Raw genomic sequence first — 24,407 nt, 5'->3', positions numbered from 1 at the left:
AGGAGAGCTTCTTTCATTGATATAGCTACCGCCTCTCAGGAGGTGGAGTACCTATGCTGTCAGGAGAAGCTCTCCTGTCAACGTAGGTAGCATCTTCAATAAGCGCTACAGCAGCATTGTGTGTTGTAAGAGTAGACAAGCCCAGAGAAACCAATTTGTCTCCTTTTACAATGGATGACAGATCTCTCCCTATACTGCTGTTTCAAAATCCAAGCTCTAGAACCAACTCAATTTTTCTGAAAAAGATTTTTAGAATATTAATGACATCTCTAAGAACTGTATTTTTTTGCTTACCTAAATAGCAGCCTACTGTTTTACAGCAATAGTAGACTCTACAGGGACCCTGGTAACATCTGCAAATTTGATCACGGTAATATTTACCCCAAAGAAACATCTGACACAGTAAGTTTGGAAACAGCTATATAGAAAACAGCTTGCTTTTTAAAATTTTAGTTGGTCAAAAAAATGCTTTAGAGTGTAATGCTTTCCTCTTCACCATTGCGTCACAAACATCTTTGAACCAGATACCCAGTTTAAAAACCACTGCTCTAGAACAAGAATTTTTGGCTTTGTGCTAAAAGGCTGGGTTCCTATTATCTGTTTAGCTTTATAAAGATCGGTCATTTCAGAGGGATAGACTGGGGTTGAAATGTAATTTCTAGCTAATCTGATCATATTCCAGATCAGCTCTCAATTTGGCAGCCTTGTGCAACATCACTTTGCACTTAAGCAAGTGTCAGAAGTTAGAAGACCAACTGCTGAGTTTCAAAAGATTCTGGGATTTTGTTTCCACCCAGTCAGTTAACAGCAGTTAAATACAGATTTCCAAAAACTCTAGCTAGTTTTCTACTGACTTACTGAAATCATTGCATACATCAGAATTCAACCCAGCATGAATGACAGAAGATACCCTCTAAGAAATATTTCCTCACTGGATCAGATACCTACTGGACAATGTTTGCATTTATACACTGTCAATCCCTGTACCATCTAGACACTCAATATTAACTAGAACATAAGTACAAAAGGATAAAAAGTCAGATTCAGTCCATTTCTCAGCATGACCAGACTTCAGAGAGCATAAAACCATAGTTCATTATTTTAAAAAATGTATTTAATGGCTTCTTCACAGAATAGTCTCTGATATCCTTCCTCTGATTTTGCGAGATTTAAAAATCTAGTCTGATTCAAAGTCTCCAAGGTTTAGGGTTGGATTTTCAAATGCACTCAGCACTTGCCTGACTCTGTGCCCACTGACTTCAGTGATAAAATTCTCACCGACTTCAAAGGAAACAGAGCTAGGTCAAAACTGACCACTCATGAAAATCCCACATAATGCTGAGGTTCAGTTTATTAAGGAACTCAGCTCAAAGTCATGGTGATAATGGAATTGGACCAATTACACCCGTGTCAAAATATACAGTACAGATTACTCAGCTACATGGACACCTTTGGCAAATTTTCAGAAAAACAGTGAACAGAAAAATGGTTAAGAGCCTACACAATTTTTCCACATGTAGCTAACTAATACACTACTCTCACCTATATCCTTGATCCTTTACCACCGAGGGAGACAAAACTGTCAAACATTTTATCCCAGTTAGTTGAGTATTTTGGTGGGTTTATCTTTCACTCTTAGTTGTTACTTCAGTGAACTCCTACAGAATGCATACTAGTAATTTACCCATTGCACAGATGTAATAGAATTGACTACAGAATTTAAATTACAATGTAGTTTTGCTTATAAATCTATAAAAAAAACTTGTCAGTCTCCTCCTTTGTTTCTTTACTCTGATTATTCTCCTAAATTAATTCTTTTAATTATAAACCAGGAATCTATAAACTATAGGTTCTACTCTGTACATTAGTAACAAGTATTTGTATTTACTTTTGGCAACCAAAGATTAGCTGGGCACAAAAAACAGATATTTTTCTAACTCACTTTTAAAGTGTTAAAGCTGAATAATTCTGAACATGCATTTAAAGCCTAGTGAAAGGTCCTTTAAGGTGGCAGTCATACAGTATTTTGCCTACCAAATATATTATTTCTCCAGATGCCTATGTGAACTAAACAGGCTAGACCCCTGCCAGCTTGTTTTAATATGTGAGGTATTCTGGATCTATGACCAGTATGCATAGAGTGGACAGGATTAGGGTGAATATCTAGTTTACATGTGGTTGGTGGGGTCTCAAACAAAAAGGCAATTGAGGTAAGAAGAGCAGTATTTCTAGCATCTATGGAGTGTAAATAAAAGTGTAAGTTGTTGCCTATGTTGGTATTGAGAATTGGGATGAATGATTATGGAATATATTAAAGTGTAAGTTGTCAAAATAGCAGTCTCGACTACACTGGGATTGTGGGATGGACTGGACAGATCTCTGTGCAATGTAAAAGAGGAGATACTAGTGTAACTCTACTGCGATGGGAGAATAAATCAGAGGAGATTCTGGCTGGGAAGGCCTGCATACAGGGTTGGATGGTTAGCACAGTATGAGGATAAGAGGCTCATAAAGAACTCTTGATTTACAGTGCGTGGATGTAAAGATGTCTCTGGGGAAGGACAGCAGATAGTGGTCAAAGAATAGATATTTATGTAGCTTCAGCTCAATTTCCTGACTTTCAAAAACTCTGCATCTGCTCGTGGTATGTAGCTTCAGGAAGAGAGAATATACATTGGTATAACTGTTTGTAGCATTCCTCTAATTTAATACAGAAACGTTGGTGGAAGACTACTTGTCTTAAACAGCATTCTGCTGTCCCCCTTCTGTACTGACTGATCAAGAGCAGGAGAGAACCCAGTGAAAGTTGCTAAACCATTTCCCATCTCGAAAAACAATGGAAGGATAGTGACAAAACGTTGATAAGTCTGGATAGTCTCAGTTAAGTTTGTCAATATTAATATTGGTTCATTTGTAATGCAATAATTCCAAACTACATATTATGAAGTGGAACTTTTACTTAGCAAAATCCTACATAGTTGCCAATTTAAATTCAAAAATATAATTTAATTTCAAATTTGTTCATAACTTCTTAAACATTGTTTAGTACTAGAGAGAACTGAAATATTTTGATTTTTTTTAAAGCTAAGAAATTTGCTTTTCCAAGGACTACCTACACATTTTTGGAGTATCATTTTAAAAAATTCATAGTTGACATTTTTAAATTAAAAATTTTGAAAATATATAAAGGGTGAGATCATAACATTCACTGACTATATTCCATGGAAAATTAACTTAGCGTATTTGTTCTATGAGTAATATTTAGAGTGCAGAAGAGAATTTAAAGGTCCCTTTCTTAAACACTGGGTTGCATTTACAAATTATCAAAATGTCAAAGAGAAATGATCAAATTCATAGCTTTATATCTTTTTCTAAACTTTGCTATGATTTTTTGAACTATAGCATCTTCTGACAGCTTTTTATAAAGTAGCAATAATTTAACATTAAATTAACTTTTTGCAAGTGGGAAGAGAGGAAATTGCCTTTGTTTTAAAAAAATCTACATCTAAGTGTGCACTCAAAATAATGGAAGGAGGGTTAGGTGTATATATTGTGAGGTTGAGAATTACATCTGCTGGGGACTGACAGCTGTTGCAGCCTATATGATAGTACAAGTATAATGAGACTAATAGGTTACATTTGTAGGGGAATGAATAGAAAGTTCTCTGGGCTAAAACAGAAAGTCTAGTAGATTAATCCTGACACCATGTCAGGAAAACAGTTGTTTATTAAAAGGTACTAAATAAACTACTGTTAAAGACTATTAAAAGATCCCCCATTAGGTCAGCCTGGCCAAATTTTATCTGCCTCCTTACTGCAGGACAGTATTTTTTGATGAGGGAAGAAACTAGTTATTTTTTCCATCAAGCTCGGAATTAGAATTGATTATTTATCTGGCTGATAAACTTTCATGACAATTTTGCAAGACTATTCCAGAGAGCAGCGTATCAAGTCACTACAATTCTGCATCACCACCACACGCATAGCCTGCCATTCATTGTGTAAAAGATCCAGGACCACCTAGGATTTCACAGTCATCACTGCACCATACACCATAGCCAGTGAGGACTTAAGCTGATGCATAGATAGAGTGTGGGTCCTTCAGCTCCAGATGTACAGTCCCCACCACTGTAGCTAAAGGCAAACCTCCTCTGGTTGTGTCAGTATTCCTTATTATCACTATCTAGTTCCCATTCCATATGGTTGAGGACAGTGGCAGACATCAACCAATGTACTACAGCTCACAAAAACTCTTGTACTTCAACATTTGAAACGACTCATTTGCACCAGGAATTAAAAACTGCAGTTTAAGTTTTATGTGGGTAAATTAGATGAGTAATAGACACCCAAAGAGACTAGAGGTGGTAATATGTAATTTCTCCCAAATTATTTGATTTCTAATGCTTTCTTCAAACTAAGTAAAAATGATTGTCTTTCAGCCCACCACCACCTATAAAAATTCAGTCCAAAATATTTCCTCTTCAAAACTTAAACGGGATGAAATTAGGGCTTATAACTCATTTGTGATTGACCTTAATTCGTTTTCTCAAAAAATTTATCTAAATATTTCTAATGCACCTACCACCATATCTGTTAAAAGCTATAGTACGTACTCCTCTGAAGATTGTGGACCCTTCCTTTTTACTCCACTTGATTATTCTTTACATTCTTGCTCATCAGGTTTCTACCCAGACGAAGCATACTTATCTGAACATTTTCCATTTCCTTTTTGCCAGTTCTCACTTTTTTCACCTGTGTTAATTTTCTCCTAAATATTGTGTTACAATTTGATATTTGTCAAAATAATTTAATTATACAATGATTCTTACATGTTAAACCTTACTCTTCTCCTACAGCTCTAGCCTGGTAATTTGCCATTGAGACCTAAATCAAACCGCTTTTTAAAGTCCTAGTAAGAGTCTACTTCAAGCCTAAAAGACAGCAAATAATTTGATTTCGCTAGTCCAACATTTAATTTGCTAACTCCTCATTATGAAAAGTGTTGCTATAATATTTGCTGCAAAAGTTTAATACATTGATTATAAAAAATGGGTAGAGCTGGAGTTAGTGGATATACAAATGAGAAAAACCACACCCCTCTCATTTTGAAGTAGCTGGTTTAGAGTTTGTGTAAACATCGTGAGAGACCTGGTCAAAGCTTTTTGGACATAAGTCTATTTTCCTATTGCAAGTGAATGTTGTGACCTAAAAGCTTGACCAAGTCACTAAATTTTTCTTCACAGGAATAATGAATATGCCTCTCATTGTACCCTCTACTACAAATGCACTGCCTGCACCCCAGCAAAAGAATCCACACAAAAATTTTTTAATGCAACATTAACGCTACATAATCTGTCAAAAGTTAGGGAGTGAAAATGTTACAGATTAATACACAACTCTTACTCCACCCCATGCTATACAAGAGCTAAATACTGTATATATGCAGGATAGAATATTTATATGACCACATACTACTTATTTAACACAAAATATAATTTTTTCTACAACCTTAGATACACTTAAGAGGTTACACACACTACGTTCATTTTAAAGTATATTTTTTCCTCAAAGATATTATGTACTTTAGTTTCATAAGAATCTATGAAGAATTTCTCTAAAAATTGCATGTTTTCTTTTGGGGACCCATACACTTCTGAACAACAATACCAGCAACATGCTGCTGCTCAGAGAAATACTTGAGATGCATTGACAATATGCTTCTCTCCCCCTGCCCGCATGTTTTGTATAAGCATAACTAATTTTTATTTTCTCATGTGATCTATTCTTAAATTGCATCCAAATTTTAAAATTTCATTTAAAAAGGCTGTGCAGAGAAGTAAAGCCTAAATAGTACGGCTCTGAATCAGTATATTATCAATGTATCTAATTTCTCAGATAATTAAAATGAAAACCAAACTCTCCATCAGATGCAAACGTGTTTCCATGAGCCAATTAAGAGGATTGGTGATGTTTTTAGAGAAATATTTATCACTGAAGCACTACTGATCATTAATACTTAATTTAGCTGTAAATTTATCTATGCCGGTATATATTTCTATTTAGACATCGTAAATAGTAAGGATAATGCCTCCTAGCTCTTATACTGTGCTTTTCATCATCCAATCTCAAAGTGCTTTATAAAGGAGGTCCCTATTTTACAAATGATGAAACTGAGTCACAGAGAGGGGACACAACTTGCCCAAAGTCACCCAGCAGACCAGTGGCAAAGCTAGGAAGAAAGCCCAGGTCTCCTGAGTCCCAGTCTGGTCTCAATCCACTAGGCCAGGTCTGCTATACATATTCTAAAGTAGCAGGGAAACAAACTACGATAAGTTGTATTTGAGAAATAATGTTATGTAAAGATAATCAATACATATCACATTTGCACAGAATGGAGAATTAGGGTTGCATATTCAATCTTAGTTTTTCCACATTTTTATTCTAGTCAGTTTCCTGTGTTGTGTCTGTCATTGAGGTACTGAGCTCCTTCTTGCACTCAAAAGTTAAACAAGACTAATACCTAGCCAATATGGTTCCCATCTACTGCAACCTTAACATTCCTATTTTGATATTTTAAAATCCTTTCCCAAACCCTCCCTACTTCCCCCCCAAAATAACTCTAGAGCTATTAGGCCTAAATGGCCTCCATCTGGAGCTCTCCACAAGAGATACTTTTCTCTCACTGAACTAGCTTAAACAGAAAAAAAAGATTTCAATGCGGAATCCATTTCCAAAAGGATGACCCATGACTTTTGTCATTTAACTATTGAAAATACCATTTTCTTTGTGAAAATGAGTTTAGCCTTGCTTAGAATGAAAACCCTGACAACCATAACAAACTGGGCACTATCAGGAATCTCCTACAAGTAGCTTTGCAGTTAATTGTTTTGGCAATATGTAACTCATGTCACTAGTTTAAGCAGAAAATGGGTTGATGCAATGAGTATATGGAGAAGAATTACAACTATTTTAGAATGATCAGTGTACAGTACTTAGTCTTTGTTAAGTCGCACCCACACTAATACACTGTTCAAATGGAAATTCAATAATTGATATTTTCTTCAAGTAATTTTTTCAATAAGCATTATCCGTAATCAATGTTAATGTTCTATACTATACAATGAAATAATAAATATGAATTACATTACAGAGAACATTGTGCTCCTGTTAGAACTACACCTGTATTACAAGTGTTTAAGGATTGGTAAGTGAGGACTGACCTATACATTAGCTTCAGAAGTACTATAATAAAGCTTCCCCCAATCCTGCTAAAACAAGATACTTTCAAGTGGCCACATACTGACCTTTCTGTACTCCCAAGAGTGGAGGAGAATTCTCTTGAGGAGCTCTATCAGGTTCCTGGGGAGGTACAACCATGGCAAGTGCATGCATTGGTACACGTGGAACCTAAAAAATCAACTCAGAAAGAACTTGTCTCAGTTTTAGTTTTCAATGGATAAGAGTGTAATAACTTAATCCAGAAGCACATTTGTTTGCACACATTCCCTTCCACTCAGCCTCCAACTGTGTGCTGCATGTTATCCCTTAACATACCAACTTCCAAAAGTAACATTTCATACTAACTGCAAAGTTAACCATACTCTTTCCCCTCTTCTACCTCCAAAGTGGTTAAGTCACTGCATTTACTTGTTCTTGTACTATCCAATATTCCATACCCAGAAAGATGGGAAATTAAACTGCCTCATGAGTTAGGGAGTCCCAAGGATTTTGAGGAATATAAAGGTCCCAGTAGCCAGAAAAGAAGTTAGGTTTCAGAGTAGCAGCCGTGTTAGTCTGTATTCGCAAAAAGAAAAGGAGTACTTGTGGCACCTTAGAGACTAACCAATTTATCTGAGCATAAGCTTACATGAGCTACAGCTCACTTCATCGGATGAAGTTAGAAGTTAGGAAATTAGGCACACAGGTAACTTGGTACCTGGTACAAGACCACAGATCAGAATTCCATTAGTTACCTCCTTTTCAAATCATATGCAAGAAAGGGGGCATGTGAAAAACAGTAATGAACTGCTACACAATACTTTGTATTGGAGTTGTAATTCTTCACTTGTTGATCCAAAGTACTACTTTACTGGCCTATTAGATCCTGCCATCCAAACACTTTTGGGAAAGTGGTTGGTTTTTTTTTTGTTTTTAAATAGAAGCTATCAAATTTTAAAAAGTGACCACCTCCACTTAATATTAGAGCCATTACTGAGGGCAGACATTGCTCAGTGAAACTTCATCATACACTGTACTTGTATATGTAGTAACTAGTGCAGTCACAGCACTTGTGTGGTTTTCTTTAAATAAAAACTCTTGCCTTTTAAACTACTTTATGTTAAACTTGCCAGTTTTTGGAAGAACTTTGAACACAGTATTAGCCTAGACATTATATACATAGCTTTTGAAACTCTGAATTTAACTGCATTATATGCTTATGCTCAAATAAATTTGTTAGTCTCTAAGGTGCTACAAGTACTCCTTCTCTTTTTGCATTTTATCAGTGTCTTTTCTTCTCCTAACTGTATCCTCTCTATCAACTAATTCTTGGTTCTCTTTGTAGGCTGGGGTTTTCCTAGAATTCTTAGGGAGTTTGGTGGCCAACTCCCACTGAATATCTAGTTCCCTTGGGCCACTTTGAAAATCCTAGGTACATGCAATAAGCTGCCTTTCACTTTACGCAAGATACCAATACTTAAGGAAAACAAGCATCAGTGTTTCCAGTGCATTACCACATGGCTTTAGGAGTGCTGAGGCAAGAGGGTAAAGGCTGAGTAACTTCAATCAAGTGCAACAGTCGCCTAGAAATGCTGTATCTGGACTGGCTTATTATTAGAAATTATTAAAAGTAAGATGGATGATATATATGTGTATGTTTCAGGAACTCTAGGTAAACAAAGCTTCATTCATGCCCCCTCTTGATAAGAGTTTCTAAATATGTAACTTATAAAAATCACTGTCACTGATCTTTTACTTCCACTGAACTTTGTTTGCATAAAAAGACAAGTTTACTAGAAAGGTTTATTTTCTGTTGTGGAAATGTATGTTTAATTACACTTTTCTTTATGTCTTACCTGAGACTGATCCTGAGAAGGTGGTGTGAGCTGAGACATGTCTGCAGTAGGAACTGACAGAACATTGTTTGGGTAATCCAGTAAGTAAGAAACAACATTTGTATGTCCACCCTTTGCAGCTTCAATAAGCATTGTTGAGCCATCCTGGGGTGAAAGTTTGGAGACAGAAAATGCAACAGTAAGGTGAGCTCTTCTATCCTCTGTGCTATATAAAAATGAAGAGATTTTCCTGTGAAATTAAGTTTAAAGTTGCCCAGCCTTGCCTTTTAATCAAAGTCAACTCTGCAGTACTTTAGTTTCAAGTAATGTATAAGGATAAGCAATTATAGAAGGTGAGTATATTAAAATCACAATGAGTAATTTAAATTGAATACCTTAAGTCGATGAGTAGGATCTGCACCATGAGCCAGGAGGAGCTCAACAACTGCAAGGTGGCCCCCCGCACATGCCAACGACACCACTGTGTGGTCATTATTAGCAGTAGCCCTATTAACATTGGCACCTATGAAGAAAACACCTCATGCAGAATTAGCAGGCATTTCTTCATGTTTAAATTCTAAACAACAAACCTGGTGTATTTTCTGATTTTAAGAGTGTATCTATTATAGAATTTCAGATCTAGGATGCAAGTTAATTACAATAAAAAAAATCAGAATGAGGACAACATAATGGCAAAGACATTTCAGAAGGGAAAATAGGATGATTTCTTAGATAAACTGAGTTTGCAGCTAGATTCCTAATCCTTTCGTAAAAAGATGTACAGTAATACTGCAGTGCAAGTGAACAAAGGGAGGGTATCCATACACTTAAAATAACTGTTAGAAGATATATTTTTATATTCCAAGGAAGAATCACAAGCCTTTCATAATAAGGGGCTATATTTATTTTTTAAACCAGGAGTACTCCCGGGCAACAGTTGACTGCAAAACATTTTTAGAATAAAATGTTAAGAAATACTATCTAACCATGTACTGACCGACATTTTTGCCTTACTAATCTCCACAATTCCTTGGAAAGTATTTTCAGTAACAAAGTATTTCTGTACTCAAAAGTGAGCAATCACCTGTATAATGTGAGTTAACTGAAATAAAAATCATCCCACCACAAATGAGCATTTACCACATACCCCCATAAACCTAATACAATACATAAGGAAAAACTCTATTCTAGTAGGTATTAAAGCCACAAACACAAAAGTTTAACAGAACTGTTAAGTGACATTTCAGACACTGAAGTTGGTACTAATATTTTACCTTTGCTAATAAGAAACTGTACAGTGCATAAATGACCAGCTCTTGCAGCCTTCATTAGTGGTGTTCTTCCACCTTCAGATTCATGCTCCTGTTATAAAAAGGGTATTAAAAAAAAAGTGTTATACATACTGGCAAAACATATCAACCAAGAGTTTTAGTGGCTGAAATTTTCATCTTCGGGATTCAGACTGCTCTATTAATTTTAATGAATATTCATATAAATCCCCACCAGTGTATTTTCAGCAAATTTCTCGAAAAGGTCCCAATGAATCTACTTGGTTAGTGAATTACATTGGAAAAGGTCACTAAGACCACACCGCCACACTCACAATTTCATAGATCTCACTGGAAAGTTTCCTGACTTCTAGCTTCGTTCAGTTTCATTACCTCCAAACAAATCATTTGCACCAAATTTTCTCCAATACACTGTTCAAAAGGCTGCCATTTCTCAGAAAAAGAATGTTGAGAACACAATCATATGGTGATACAAGAATGGAGAAATCTCTTAGCTAAACCACCATATGGTGAATAGCCTACATCTGAATCTTCTAAATTGTAACATGTTGAAATGGGATTCTTATCACTCACAAATCAGACAAAAATAAATTATATGCAATAAATACTGAATCAAATAGCCTTATGAGCCATAATGAGAGGATAACTGGTCTCTGAAAAGAAGATTAGAGAACATGAATTTGAAAAGACAACAGAAGAACAATCTGAATGTCAATGGTGAGACATTCTCTTCAGGGCCATCACACACTGTCTCCAAAAACTGAAGTTTAACATAAGCAGCCCAAGTTAAAGCATGAGTGACATGAAAGATTGTGGAAAAGAGACACTGTAGATACTCAGAAAACTGACAAGAGAGGTGAATGTAGAAGTTAGTAATCAACCCTTTCTATACTGGAGATAATACAAGCCATGTGGGAAAAGAACCAGCCAGTTACACAGGAATGGCTGACACCACATAAAGAGTGCTGTCAAGTGAAGGGGACCCACCCCACACTGCAAGGGGATTCAGTGTCCTGTCCATGATAGTGTGTACATGTGCCCTTCAAAATAAAACTCAGTAATGTGTTAGGGACTTTATTTAAATAGTTTATAGGGAAATAATCTCTATTTCACTGTTTAACTTCATTATTCTCTGACTATCTGACAGCAGAGATGATTAAAAACAATAGGAGTACCTTCTTGTTCTTGTTCTATTTACTGAGATTGAGAAGGCTTAATGCTGGATTTGTGACAGTTGAATCCAAACCTGCCTATCTCCTTCAATTGGCCAAAAATCCTGCACATCCTTATTGCTAGGTTGCAGGTGTCTACTGAAAGTTAACCATTTGGTTATGCATTTGAGAAGTGGAATCTTTAGTGATGGTGAATCCAAATCTGTTGAGAAGTTTAGTGGTCCAAATCAATCCTATGCTATTATGAAGAGTCTAAACTGCGCTGGTCTCCTCTCATCACTTGAAAAAGGGCATAAGCAGTCTGGCACAGATTTTTCTTATGAGACAATAGTTTATTGGTACATTGTTTTAAGATGCATGTTTGTTCTCTGTGTGCTCCGTCTTGATCCTCTAACTTATTTTGCATGACACTATTGCTACATATATAGAATCCATGTGCATGTGCAATACTATGTAGCAAGAGAGGAAGCCGTAGAGATTTGATCCTCAAGTCAGAAAACACCTGAACTCCCTTCAACTACCAGAGTCAATTTATAAACAGATTTACTCAGTCCTTTATTATTCAGACAGAGACACTGAGTTCCACAGAGTTTATTGTGGAAGGTGCTTTTCCATGAGACCTTAACAATCAAGGTAATACGTGCTCTGCATGAATATGCAAGGACCAATATTATATTCTTTAAGATTTAGGGTTTGCCCTTGCCTCAATTTTTCCCTCCTGCAACTGTTATGCAATTAGCTGCTGCCCCTCCATTCCACATACAGAACTCATTTGATTTGTACTGTGTGAAGAGATTTTAAAATGCACTTTGGGATGCAGTGCACTATGTATTAAAATACACAAAACGAATATATGAGCAGAAACTGTTGTCCAAACTCAATTCCTGATGCAAGGTTTCAAAATTCCCATACTACAAGAATCAAAGAACTGAGAAATAAATAAGTTGAGTTAGAAAAACCCAGTTAACTCCAAGACAGTGCAAGTTTGTGTCCTGTAGTATATTCAAGTGTTTTGTTTAGTTTTAGATGGCTAGCAATAGGACTATTAGTACTTTGCCTGGGAGTCTAAGGGTATGTCTACACTACGAAATTAGGCCGAATTTATAGAAGTCGGTTTTTTAGAAATTGTTTTTATATATTCGAGTGTGTGTGTCCCCACAGAAAATGCTCTAAGTGCATTAAGTGCATTAACTCAGCAGAGTGCTTCCACAGTACCGAGGCAAGCGTCGACTTCCGGAGTGTTGCACTGTGGGTAGCTATCCCACAGTTCCCGCAGTCTCCGGAAATGAGATTCAGAAGTTCGCGGTTCTTTTCCTGTCTACTTGGCCAGTGCATCTGAGTTGAGAGCGCTGTCCAGAGCAGTCAAAATGGAGCACTCTCGGATAGCTCCCGGAGGCAATACCGTCGAATTGTGTCCACAGTATTTCGACCCGGCAAGGCCGATTTAAGCGCTAATCCACTTGTCAGGGGTGGAGTAAGGAAATCGATTTTAAGAGCCCTTTAAGTCGAAAAAAAGGGCTTCATTGTGTGGACGGGTGCAGGTTTACATCGATTTAACACTGCTAAATTCAACCTAAAGTCCTTGTGTAGACCAGGGCTTAAAGATCTCACTGCTGGGGAAACTTCTTGATGTCCATTCTAAGTTTTCCTTTACCTAAATTTCATGCAATTATTCTACATATACAACGGTTTGATTAATCCCCACTTCCTCAAGCAATCAAATCCTGATCCTCCTTTGTGTTTACAAACTTCATATACCTGTAGCACCGAACAAACAGATACAATAGATAAAACGAGTAGTTTGGCCAGATGGAAGGTATTTCTTCAATAGTCTCTCCTTACTCATTTCGGTCGCTCTTCCCATTTGACTCCACTTAAACATCTTTTCTATCAGAAAACCCAACACTGCATGCACTATTTTATTTTTTAACTTAATGAAGTTATAAGATGCCAGCCATCTGTTGAGACTGCAGTCTTCTATTTAGCCATAGCAAAAGGTATAGCAGCAGCAGAAGCGTTGCCCACGTGGTCACCAACATATGGGTCAAGACAGAACAGAGAATGGTCACCTCCAGAAGAAAGAAGGCAATCTACATTCTATGCCCATTCAGTCCCTAGTCTTACTTCTGAGACTGCCAAATGTGTGTGTGTGATTGCTGTGGTTTGTGATATACACCCATCCAGAAACTGAAGAGCTCTGTGTACTTAGAAGCTTGTCTCTCACCAACAGAAGTTGGTCCAATAAAAGATATTACCTCATCCGCAATGATTCACTAATATCTTGGCACCGACAGGGCTACAACACTGCATTCTATTTGGAGTAAGACATGGGCTATCAGGGAGCTTACATAAACTATAACAGTTTCAATAACAATAGCCTGTTTATTTTGATACAAAGCTTCAAATATTGAAGCCCAAAGTAACTGCCTAAAGAATGAATGCTAACTTCAAAGGGAGGTGAATTTGTATAGGCTACAAATAACTATCAGATAACAGCTCCAATAAGTAATTACTCCCACTGGACAAATCCATACTTTGGTGAGTAAAGAGAAAGAGGGATGCAATCAGAAGTGTCTTATTTGAACCTTAAGCAACATACAGTGAAGTAAAACAAATGGGTAAAATCACGTAAATATCCTACTGGAAAGGCAAAACAGGTATTTTTTAAATGAGAAAAGTAACAAGAATTCAAACAGAACAAAACAGCATGACAAGATACAGAGCATGAGGAGGCTAGGGGTCTCACATGCTAGAAATAACAGACCTACATTAGTTTTATGCCACAAAACTAGCTCAAAGGATGTAAAAAAGCCCTTCTGAAATTGATTATAACACACAGCATTTACAATAGCTTTTCCATCTTGAGGTGTCCCAGTGATGAATACAAGACAAAGTAATGCCAAAGATGACACTCCTTAAGAGAATCTTCTCAGGAAAGTGTTGCAGAATTGCCAATGCAGCACCTAGAGTGGACCAAACTTTAAGAGTCAGCACACACTGATGCTTGGTAAATCTGCAGTGAGACCCCTGTAGCTAGATTTATAGATTTCAAACCTCAACACTGGCTTTCATTACCAATGTCTATTAACAGAGCAGGCTTTAGCATGACCAGACAAAAATAAAGAGAATTTATGAGTTATTTTTCTGTAGATTCTCAACCTACTTTTGTCAGGAGAAGTTATACAACTGAATTAGTCAGAAAATCCATCTTATATAATTCATTTTAATATTTATGGAGCAAGAAGCCATGGGGATAGACATGAAGGTAGGTAAAAATATTAACCAAGATAGAAGCCCGATAGCATCTCTGGAAGGAATTTTGGGTGCACATTCAAAAATCACCTCCTCATTTCTTTATAATCTGTTGTAGAAAGGATCAGTAATGAGCAGCCGAAACACACAGCTTCTACAAGTAAAGCTACTGCCACAAACAGACAGTCTCTGAAAAATGCAAGGTCCTAAGAATCAATTTAGAAGAGGGTAGGGATGTGGGGTTTTTTGATTATTATTTCAGAACATTGCTCCACTATGGGCTGGGATGTGAAGTATTACCAAACCACTTCACTGGTGACTGAGCTGTCATTTCATACTTTAAAAAAAGCCAACACAGCATTGTGTGTGAACTCTACAGGAAGTGATCTACTGGCCAATAAAACCTTGTCTACACCAGATACTTTAGAGTTATCTAGATATAGGTTGAAAAACCGTGGTGTATTAGCAGTAAACTCCAGGGACTTGGAAACAATAAGCATTATTGTTGCTGATATCACCCTTATCCTTGATACGTCATCCTCAATTTCTTAGGCTCTTATGAGAGACGTTTTATATCAAGTGTCTAACAGGGCCAATATAAATTCCAAATCAAGACTTTGTGATTTCAATAATTTGGTAAAATAATTTTGTTAGCCTTCTGAAAAAGATATCCTTGACTAGCCAATCATTAAATTAACGAAACACATCCACATTTAGACTTTAGCTATGTTATAACAGATTACACCACCAGCAGGGACCAATGTGATAAACTAGTCTGATCTCCCATGTAATAAAGGCGGTGACTTCCTTGATTTAATTCCTTTTTTGAACTACAACATTTATGTTAGAAAAACATCTAATCTTAATTCAAAAGATTCCCTGGTAAGTTACCCTCACTTAAAAATTTGCACACTGGTTTAACTTCCAGCCACTGGATCTTATTATATCTTTGCTAGACTGAAAAGGTCATTATCAAATTTTTGTTCCCCACACAGGTACTTCTAGACTAATTAAGTCACCCTTTCACCTTCTCTATTAAGCTAAATAGACCATTGTCTTATAGTGATAGACTTTCTCTTGGCTCTTACTTGAACTCTCTACAATTTAATTATTCCTGGATAAATATGAAACAAATGTTCTCTCAAGAGCTCAAATGGACTGCTGTGTTCAAACTTCAAAGAGATATACTATCCATCATTAGACATAACATGTTTGTTACAAGATTTGGATTTTATTCTGGGTCTGGTAAGGAATGTAACCAGATTTCTCTTGAATTCTTTTGTAACAAGACCCTTTGATTTATGACAGTTCTAATTCCCATGAAAATGCTAAAAACTCAAGTACTCTGAGTGCAAATATTTCACTGCACTGTTATGAAGAATTTCTAAGTAAAGCTATTTTGAATATTTTCTTTCCCTTCCCGCCCCCCGCTGAAAATTTGGAGTGAGTTTTTAATTAAATTTTATTCTCCTTTTTATAATATTCTCCAGACTAAACTCTGATCACAAGACTCAAAGTTATAAAAAAAAGTCAGTAACATGTCCTTTACAGACAAATTTCATGAGGTGGATACAAACAGATTAAAACCCAAATGGATTTCTGGTTAAGAGAACTGAAGATTATGAGACCCTATAGAGATATGGTGATCCTATTATTTGTAAAGAATTAATTTCGGCCATTATTTGTGAAAAGCTGGTTTAATAAGATGACCCTTTCCTATACAGGGCGGGAATAGGGCAGTAATTAAGAAAGAAAGGGATCAGAAATCAATCCAAAGGACTTCAGAGAAAGAAACCAAACAAGTAGAGCAATGATGGAGATTCAATATGCTACATAGCAAGTCTTTGCACCTGTGATGAAATCTAGATGCCGTAAGCCATGCTTGCCGTGAGCATCTATTTTTGAGGTTTTAGCTTACAAGCATCAAAGGCCAACCTCACCTGATGCTTGGCCGTCTCTATGCCCTCCAAAATAGTCTTCTTTAAGTCCTCCTGCTTGTCCTGCGGAAGGAAAAAGAAGAACTCACGGATCTTATTCTACAAATAAAATTAATACTTGGCCGTGAAGACCTGGTGACTACAATTTCAGTTGGTCAGCATCACCAGCTGAATTAGCCCGAGGACGACAAAACTAGTCTTTAAACCAAGTAATGCAATTCTTCACCATCATAACCTCAACCTAAGCCACCAGACTCATGTGGATAGTGGAAGTTATACACGATATCACTGGTGCAAAATACCAGATGTTTTCTTGGTCACACCCAGTGAGGAAGAGGGGGATTTCACCACATATTCCGCACCATTTGAATAAGGACAGACTGACCTAGCACAACCAAAAATATGACCGCAATTATTCAGTTTCAGTGTTTTGGGCACACTCGTAGTTCTTTTGTTAAAGAGAGACAACATGAACATTCTTACTAATAAACTTGGATCTTCTATCATCTTCCCCAGATAGTCTAGAACCAGCACCAAGAAAACACGATTACTTTTCAGTCTCTCCCACTGAGAGGAGCATATTAATTCTCCCTCACAGTATAACGCAAAGCCTTACTTACAACCTAGACAACGTTAGCAAGAATTCAGGTTGACATATATACAAAGGTTAAGTGTGCAGTGTGATGTATCTAAGGAAAACAAGATTTATATTAAGGATTTGCTTTATGGAGTGAGGGAAATTAATGTGTAGTATGTTCTCTCATCAATTCGAAGCAAAAAGAATTTCCCAGTGATGGTGCAGAATCTATCAGTGAAAACTTGTGTAAGCACTAGGGTATGATTAAGAGGTGTCCCTTACCCTTTAGGGTTTGAGTTGAGTGGCTATCAGTTAACCAACTCTACTCCCTTTGAAACATGGTGTTTATAGAATTTCCTATTTTTTTAAAATAGTTTTTAGGTTCAGTTTTTAAATTAAAGTACCATGGTTTGGAGGAAGCGTGGGTGTTTGAGATAAAAAGGATGGATGTTATGCTACTGTATATGTGGGGGACCCTTGCAGGTCTCTCTTTACCCTCCTGAAATCTAGCACAAAAGTGTCCACGTTCCTGGGGATCCTCCCTAGTGCTGCACCTGGTTCCCCAGGGCCAGCTGCAGCTCTTCAGAACAGTGTAGTCTCTACTGAAGGCGCAGAACTACACAGGCTACAGAGACCACAGCAATGCAGCTTGTATCTTCTCCTCCCCAGAAATCTTGGCTGTTGCTCCCTAACTCTCCTTACTAAATCAAAGAATATTGGCCAGCATCTTTTCTGAGGGCAACCTATGACTTCAGTCCCATTGGAAATGAGAGTCAGGTTGGTGTTGGTCCTGCTTTGAGCAGGGGATTGGACTAGATGACCTTCTGAGGTCTCTTCCAACCCTAATATTCTACGAGTCAAGAGGCTGGCTCTCAAGTGTACTGCATTTCAGCTAAATCAAGCTCTGAGTTTAGGAGAAGAGATCTCAAACAAAATGCACTTTTAGCTTAGAGGAAGGTAAACTGAGTTAGGAGCCAGGAGATAAAAGTCTCATTTGCCACTCACTACTGTTTGCATTTCTGCTATTTTTAGGCCTTAATTTTGAACCAGCAGGTCTCTCACTCACCTCTCAGGAAATACACAATCAAGCTGTGACACTGAGTAGCTTTCCCAGACTTGAAGGAGCAGCTTTGTGTAAACTCAGAAGCTTGCCTCGCTGACCAACAGAAATTGGTACAATAAAAGATTATCTCACCCACCTTGTCTTGCTAATATTCTGGGACCAACATGGCTATAACACTGCAAGCAACAATGGAGGATATTCATTTCTGCCATTTGAAATGGAAACTTTACAACATGAAGAAAAGGAAGAAAAACTTAACAGTGATGTCTACTTCCCGAGCAAATGCAAGAAACAACATCTCCAGAGGACTCAACATCTATAACCCTCTAACCACGACATACAACTCGAAATATGCTGAACAGCTCTGTAGAAGGGCTCCAAAAAAACTGAGGAACCATCTCCTGCAACTCACATACTCCATAAGAGATCACCTCAAACAAGAAAATCATCACACACACACAGATGGTGGAGGAGGGGCGAAATCAGGAAACCTACCTGAAGATCATGCAAGAAACCAAAAACAGCTATTACAAAAATCTGATGACAACCATCCAACACAAAAGCAAAGTGGAACCAATTGCCACAACTTCGCAAACCACAGACCACCACCTCTGGGAGAAACCACGGCACCAGGACCCATCACATGGACATCCCATGACATCCCAACATCAATTTATTAAGACTACCTGTAACCGGAGCCGAATTATCTGTACTCTCTAAGGGACTGAACTTCTACCCCATCACAGAAGCTAATATCATACTAACATGTAGAGAACTAGAATTCTTTCACTGATTTCAGCTCAAAGAATTCTTTCACAACAATATCACCCAGAACTACCACCTCCCCATCAACAGTCATAAGAAAAAAGAATAATCTGACAACACCCCACCACAGACAAAACCACGAAAATCCTTGATCATTACACTGATTGACTAAAATCCCTAATCACCACATCCACCATACACTCCCACCACCACTGCCGAGAGGACAGCTATACGGTCCCTGAAATCCAACCACCAGACAGCAATTAAATCAGCAGACAATGGAGATGCCATCACTGTCCTCAACTGCAATAACTATGCTAACAAAGCTGACAACTCCTACACCACCTACTATAAAGAACTCAGAGACAACCCAGGAATCTAAGGCTATCATTAAATCCTTCCCTGCTCAACTCCAAGAGAAACTCTTAACAACCTTGTCCTCCACAAACTTTCTATATGCTTTCCAAAATACACAAAACAAGGGAATCCAGGAGACCCATCATCTCTAGCCATGGCGCTCTTAATGAAGCAATATCAGGACTCATAGAAACCATCCTCAAGCTTCTGACCACAAAGGGTCAGCTTCCTCCAGCACACAACCAGCATCCTCCAGAAACTCTACAACATTAACAACCTCCCTCAGAACACCATCCTTGCCACCATGGATGTCACCACCCTATATACTAACATCTCTTACAGCGATGGCACTGCTGCCTGGCTTGAATATCTACAAGACAATGGACAATATCCATCTCAAAACACATTGCCAAACTCATCCATTTGATCCTCACCTATAACAATTTTACATTCAACCAACACCTTGTCCAAACAATGAGAACAGCCATGGATACCATAATGGCTCCCCAGCATGCCAGCCTTTCTTCATGGGCCACCTTGAGGAAGAATTCCTGGACAAATGCACCACAAAACCAATGCTGTACCTGAAATACATCAATGATGCTTTTATCTTCTGGACAGGTGAGCTAAACTTCCTTACAGATTTTCACCACAACTCCAACCACCACTACCCATCCATTCATTCAGTTCTCTTGAAAGCACTCCTATATCAGCATCAAACTTCCTGGAAACCATGATCAGCTTCAACAATGGAACCTTAAAGACAGCTATTTACCGGAAACCCACAGATCACCACACTTACTTTCACAGATCCAGTAGCAACCCCAAACACACCAAGAAATTGGTTATCTACTGTCAAGCACTCTGATACCAGAGAATATGCACCAAGGAGCAAGTCCAGGATACACAGCTTATCACACTTAAAACACCCTCCAACAAAGACAGACATTCCACCAGAGTAGATTGCAGCATGGAACAGGCCATTCAAATACCACAGAGCACCTGCTTCAATATGGAAAAAGCCCTCCAACCACAGCCCCCTAGTTGTCACCTACCACCCCACACTGGAACCCATATGGTGTATCATTAAGCAATTACAACCCATATTCAATGCGGACCACATCTCTCTTAAGGCCAGAAGAGGTGGCTTGAAACAACCCCCCCCCCCCCCCCGCAACTTCTCCAGCTCCATCAGAAGCAGCAGCAAGCTCCCCAAAAACCAGGCCATACCAACTCAAAGCAGCACCAAATCCTATTGTAACAGAAGCAAAATCTGCTGACTTATCTCTCCTGCTACGACAACCAATATTGTGCCACAACACAGGTTTCAACATCCATAGGTCCTACACATATCTATCACAACATGTGGTGTACCTCACCCAGTGCACTAAAGGTACATATCTATGCTGGAATAAAAGACCCGTGGCAAGGCCACAGCTGGCCTGGGTGAGCTCTCTCAGGCGCGTGGGGCTAAAAACTGCTGTGCAGACATTTGGGCTTGGCCTAGAGCCCAGGCTCTGGAGCTGTCCCTGCTTGTGGAGTCCCAGAGCCTGGTTGCCTAAACAGCAATTTTACAGCTCAGCAAGCTGAAGTCAGCTGACATGGGCCAGCCACGGGTGTTTACTTGCTGTGTAGATGTACTCTCAATTCCCCAATAATTATGTGGGTGAAACAGGACAATCACCATGAATTCACACTGAAAAATTATAGAAGACAATTACATCATATTACCTGTGGGTGAATATTTTTCACAAAACGATCACTCCATATCTGACTTCTCAATCCTCAGCCTCAAAGGAAATCTGCACACCTTCAAAACACTAGCCTGGGAGCTTGCTAGACACTAAAAATCATGGACTTAAAGACAGATTTGTGGCTTATTACAACAATCTGTAACCCACTAACCCCTCTTTTTGTCCTGTGACTGCAGAGGTTTCAACTGGCCGCTTCACCTCGAATGGTCTCTTCCAAAATGGGTTAACTACTTATCCTAAATAGTCTGTTCCACCTTATATTTTGCTGACACTGACTACCTTTCCCAGATCTGAAGAGCTGTGTGTAAGCTTGAAAGCCAGTCCTTCACCAACATAAGTTGGTCCAATAAAAAAATATTACCTCACACACCTTGTTTCTCAAGTATCACACAGGTAATTTTACAGATAAGGTAACAGAGGTTGCCAAAGGTCAATTTTAGCAGCATCAGGCACAGAACCCCATCTCATCCATAGAATTTTTCATGTGTCACATTTTGGTGGCTTGTGTCACATATTTGAAGATTGAAAGAATCTTGAGGGCATGCAGACACTGCTGCTCAGAATAAAATCTGCCAAATCTAAGTGCTTAGCTAGGCCATCTATAACCACTACTTTAACCATTAGATCTCACTCCTCTCCTAGAGGTGGAAGTAAAATCCAGGAGTCTATTTCCAGCATTCTATTACTTCTGAGCTAATATCTGTGAAACCCAGTGGGTATTGTTCCCTCTCCAGTGGCTGGTACAAAGAGAAGAGCTACTACTGTAGCTCAAGTGGTAGAGGTCTCAACTAGTTATCTGAAAGTCCAGAGCTCAAACTCTGCTGATGATACGTATGGGTTGGCTGCAAGTGACAAAATACAAGAATTAAGTTTTTTTTAAAAAATATTGACTCCTCAGCAAGAAAATCTCTTTACAGGTGGCATGACACTCAGCAAACAACAGGTATTACCTTTTGGTCATTTGTCACATTGTGTTTGCTTATCACAAACTGGCAAGTGTGTGGTCCGATCACTTTAGTGAAACATCTGTGGCTTCAGTAATGTGAACAGCCCCCATCTTTATTAGGGTCATCTTTCCTCTCTCCCACCATGAAGTAGTGACCTTTTTTACTGAGGGCATAAGGAAGCTTCAACATTGGATAGTTTCAGATTCACTGTAAACGATGCAAAATGTCAGCTTTTTTAGTAAGAGAAAACTGAATGTACCGGAATGATAAGCCAATTTATTATTTTTTTCCCCTAATTACAGCCTAATCTCTTCAAAGTTACATTCAAAGTAGTGGTAATGAGTTAACTACATGGAAAACTTAAGGATAAATGGAGGTTACTTACTTGTACCTGGAGGTTCTTTGAGATGTGTGATCTTTATTCCACACGTGGGTAGAGCATGCGTAGAGCCCTGCAAATCTGCAGCTATCTGCTTTATATCTGCAGATATCTGTGGACCATGTTTGCATATAACAGATGGATGCGGATACAAGTTTTATATCTAGAGCCTTGCAAATCTGCGGGTACCTGCTTGATATCTGTGGACCATAGATTCATAGGACTGGAAAGGACCTCGAGAGGTCATCTAGTTCAGTCCCCTGCACTTATGGCAGGACTAAGTATTATCTTCTAGACCATCCCTGACAGGGGTTTGTTTAACCTGTGCTTAAAAATCTCTGATGGAGATTCTACAACTTCCCTACGGAATTTACTCCAGTGCTTAACCACTCTGACAGTTAGGAAGTTTTTCCTAATGTTTAGCCTAAACCTCCCTTGCTGCAATTTAAGCCCTTTGTTTTTTGTCCTATCCTCAGAGGTTAAGAACCATTCTTCTCCCTCCTACGTGTAGCAACCTTTTATGTAATTGAAAACTGCTATATCCCCTCTCAGTCTTCTCTTTTCCAGAATAAACAAACCCAATTTTTCAATTTTCCCTCACACGTCATGTTTTCTAGACCTTTAATCGTTTCTGTTGCTCTTCTCTGGACTTTCTCCACATCTTTCCTGAAATGTGGCACCAAGAACTGGACACAATACTCCAGTTGAGACCTTATCAGCGCAGAGCAGAGCAAAAGAATTACTTCTCGTGTCTTGCTTACAACTCTCCTGCTAATACATCCCAAAATCAGATTTGCTTTTTCCCCCCAAACAGTTACACTCTTTACTTATATTTAGCTTGTGGTCCACTATGACCCCCAGATCCCTTTCCTCCGTACTCCTTCCTAGGCAGTCACTTCCCATTTTGCATGTGTGCAACTGATTGTTCCTTCCTAAGTGGAGTACTTTGCATTTGTCCTTATTTAATTTAATTCTATTTACTTCAGACCATTTCTCCAGTTTGTCCAAATCATTTTGAATTTTAATCCTATCCGCCAAAGCACTTGCAATCCCTTCAGCTTGGTATCATCCTCAAACTTTATAAATGTACTTTCTAGGCCATTAGCTAAATCGTTAATGAAGATATTGAACAGAACTGGACCCAGACTGATCCCTGCAGGACCCCGCTCGTTATGCCCTTCCAGAATGACTATGAACCATTGATAACTACTCTCTGGGAATGGTTTTCCAATCAGTTTTGCACCCACCTTATAGTAGCTCCATCTACATTGCATTTCCCTTGTTTGTTTATGAGAAGGTTATGAGAGACAGTATCAAAAGCTTTACTAAGGTAAAGATATACCACGTCTAACATTTTCCCCCTATCCAAAGGCTTGTTAGCCTGTCAAAGAAAGGTATCAGGTTGGTTTGACAGGATTTCTTCTTAACAAATCCATGGTGACTGTTACTTATCACATTATCTTCTAGATGTTTGCAAACTGATTGCTTAATTATTTGCTCCATTATCCTCCCTGGTACTGAATTAAGTTGACAGGTCTGTAATTTCCCTGGTTGTCCTTTTTTTTTTTATATTTATAAAGATTGGCACCATATTTGCCCTTTTCCAGTCTTCTGGAATCTCTCCCACCTTCCATGATTTTTCAGAGATAATCGCTAATGGCTCAGATATCTCCTCAGTCAGCTCCTTGATGCATTTTATCGGGCCCTGGTGACTTGAAGACCTCTAACTTGTCTAAGTAATTTTTAACTTGTTCCTTCCCTATTTTAGCCTCTCATCCTACCTCATTTTCACTGGCATTCACTATGTTAGACATCAAATCACCACCAACCTTCTTGGTGAAAACTGAAACAAAAATCATTAA

The 24,407-nt window shown here is 38.3% G+C and overlaps 1 protein-coding gene across 13 annotated transcripts in view; it reads right to left on the bottom strand.

Annotated features, from left to right (window-relative positions):
• The window catches only part of ANKHD1 (ankyrin repeat and KH domain containing 1), a 207,021-nt gene that overhangs the window by 56,021 nt on the left and 126,593 nt on the right, over positions 1 to 24,407 (bottom strand). For 11 of the 13 annotated variants that reach the window (XM_074960744.1, XM_074960749.1, XM_074960750.1 and 8 more), the window contains exons 11-14: positions 10,328 to 10,415; positions 9,449 to 9,576; positions 9,075 to 9,218; positions 7,305 to 7,407 (exon numbers count right to left, since the gene is read on the bottom strand). In XM_074960744.1, coding sequence (XP_074816845.1) covers positions 7,305 to 7,407; positions 9,075 to 9,218; positions 9,449 to 9,576; positions 10,328 to 10,415 — 463 coding nt within the window. Of the gene's footprint in view, positions 1 to 7,304; positions 7,408 to 9,074; positions 9,219 to 9,448; positions 9,577 to 10,327; positions 10,416 to 16,706; positions 16,767 to 24,407 lie in introns of all 13 variants that reach the window. The other 2 variants (XM_074960743.1, XM_074960755.1) reach the window with 1 other exon arrangement.

The sequence above is a fragment of the Natator depressus genome, chromosome 8 (assembly GCF_965152275.1).
Source record: "Natator depressus isolate rNatDep1 chromosome 8, rNatDep2.hap1, whole genome shotgun sequence".
NCBI classification, from domain to species: Eukaryota; Metazoa; Chordata; order Testudines; family Cheloniidae; genus Natator; species Natator depressus.
This window is presented reverse-complemented; position numbering and strand designations above follow the sequence as displayed.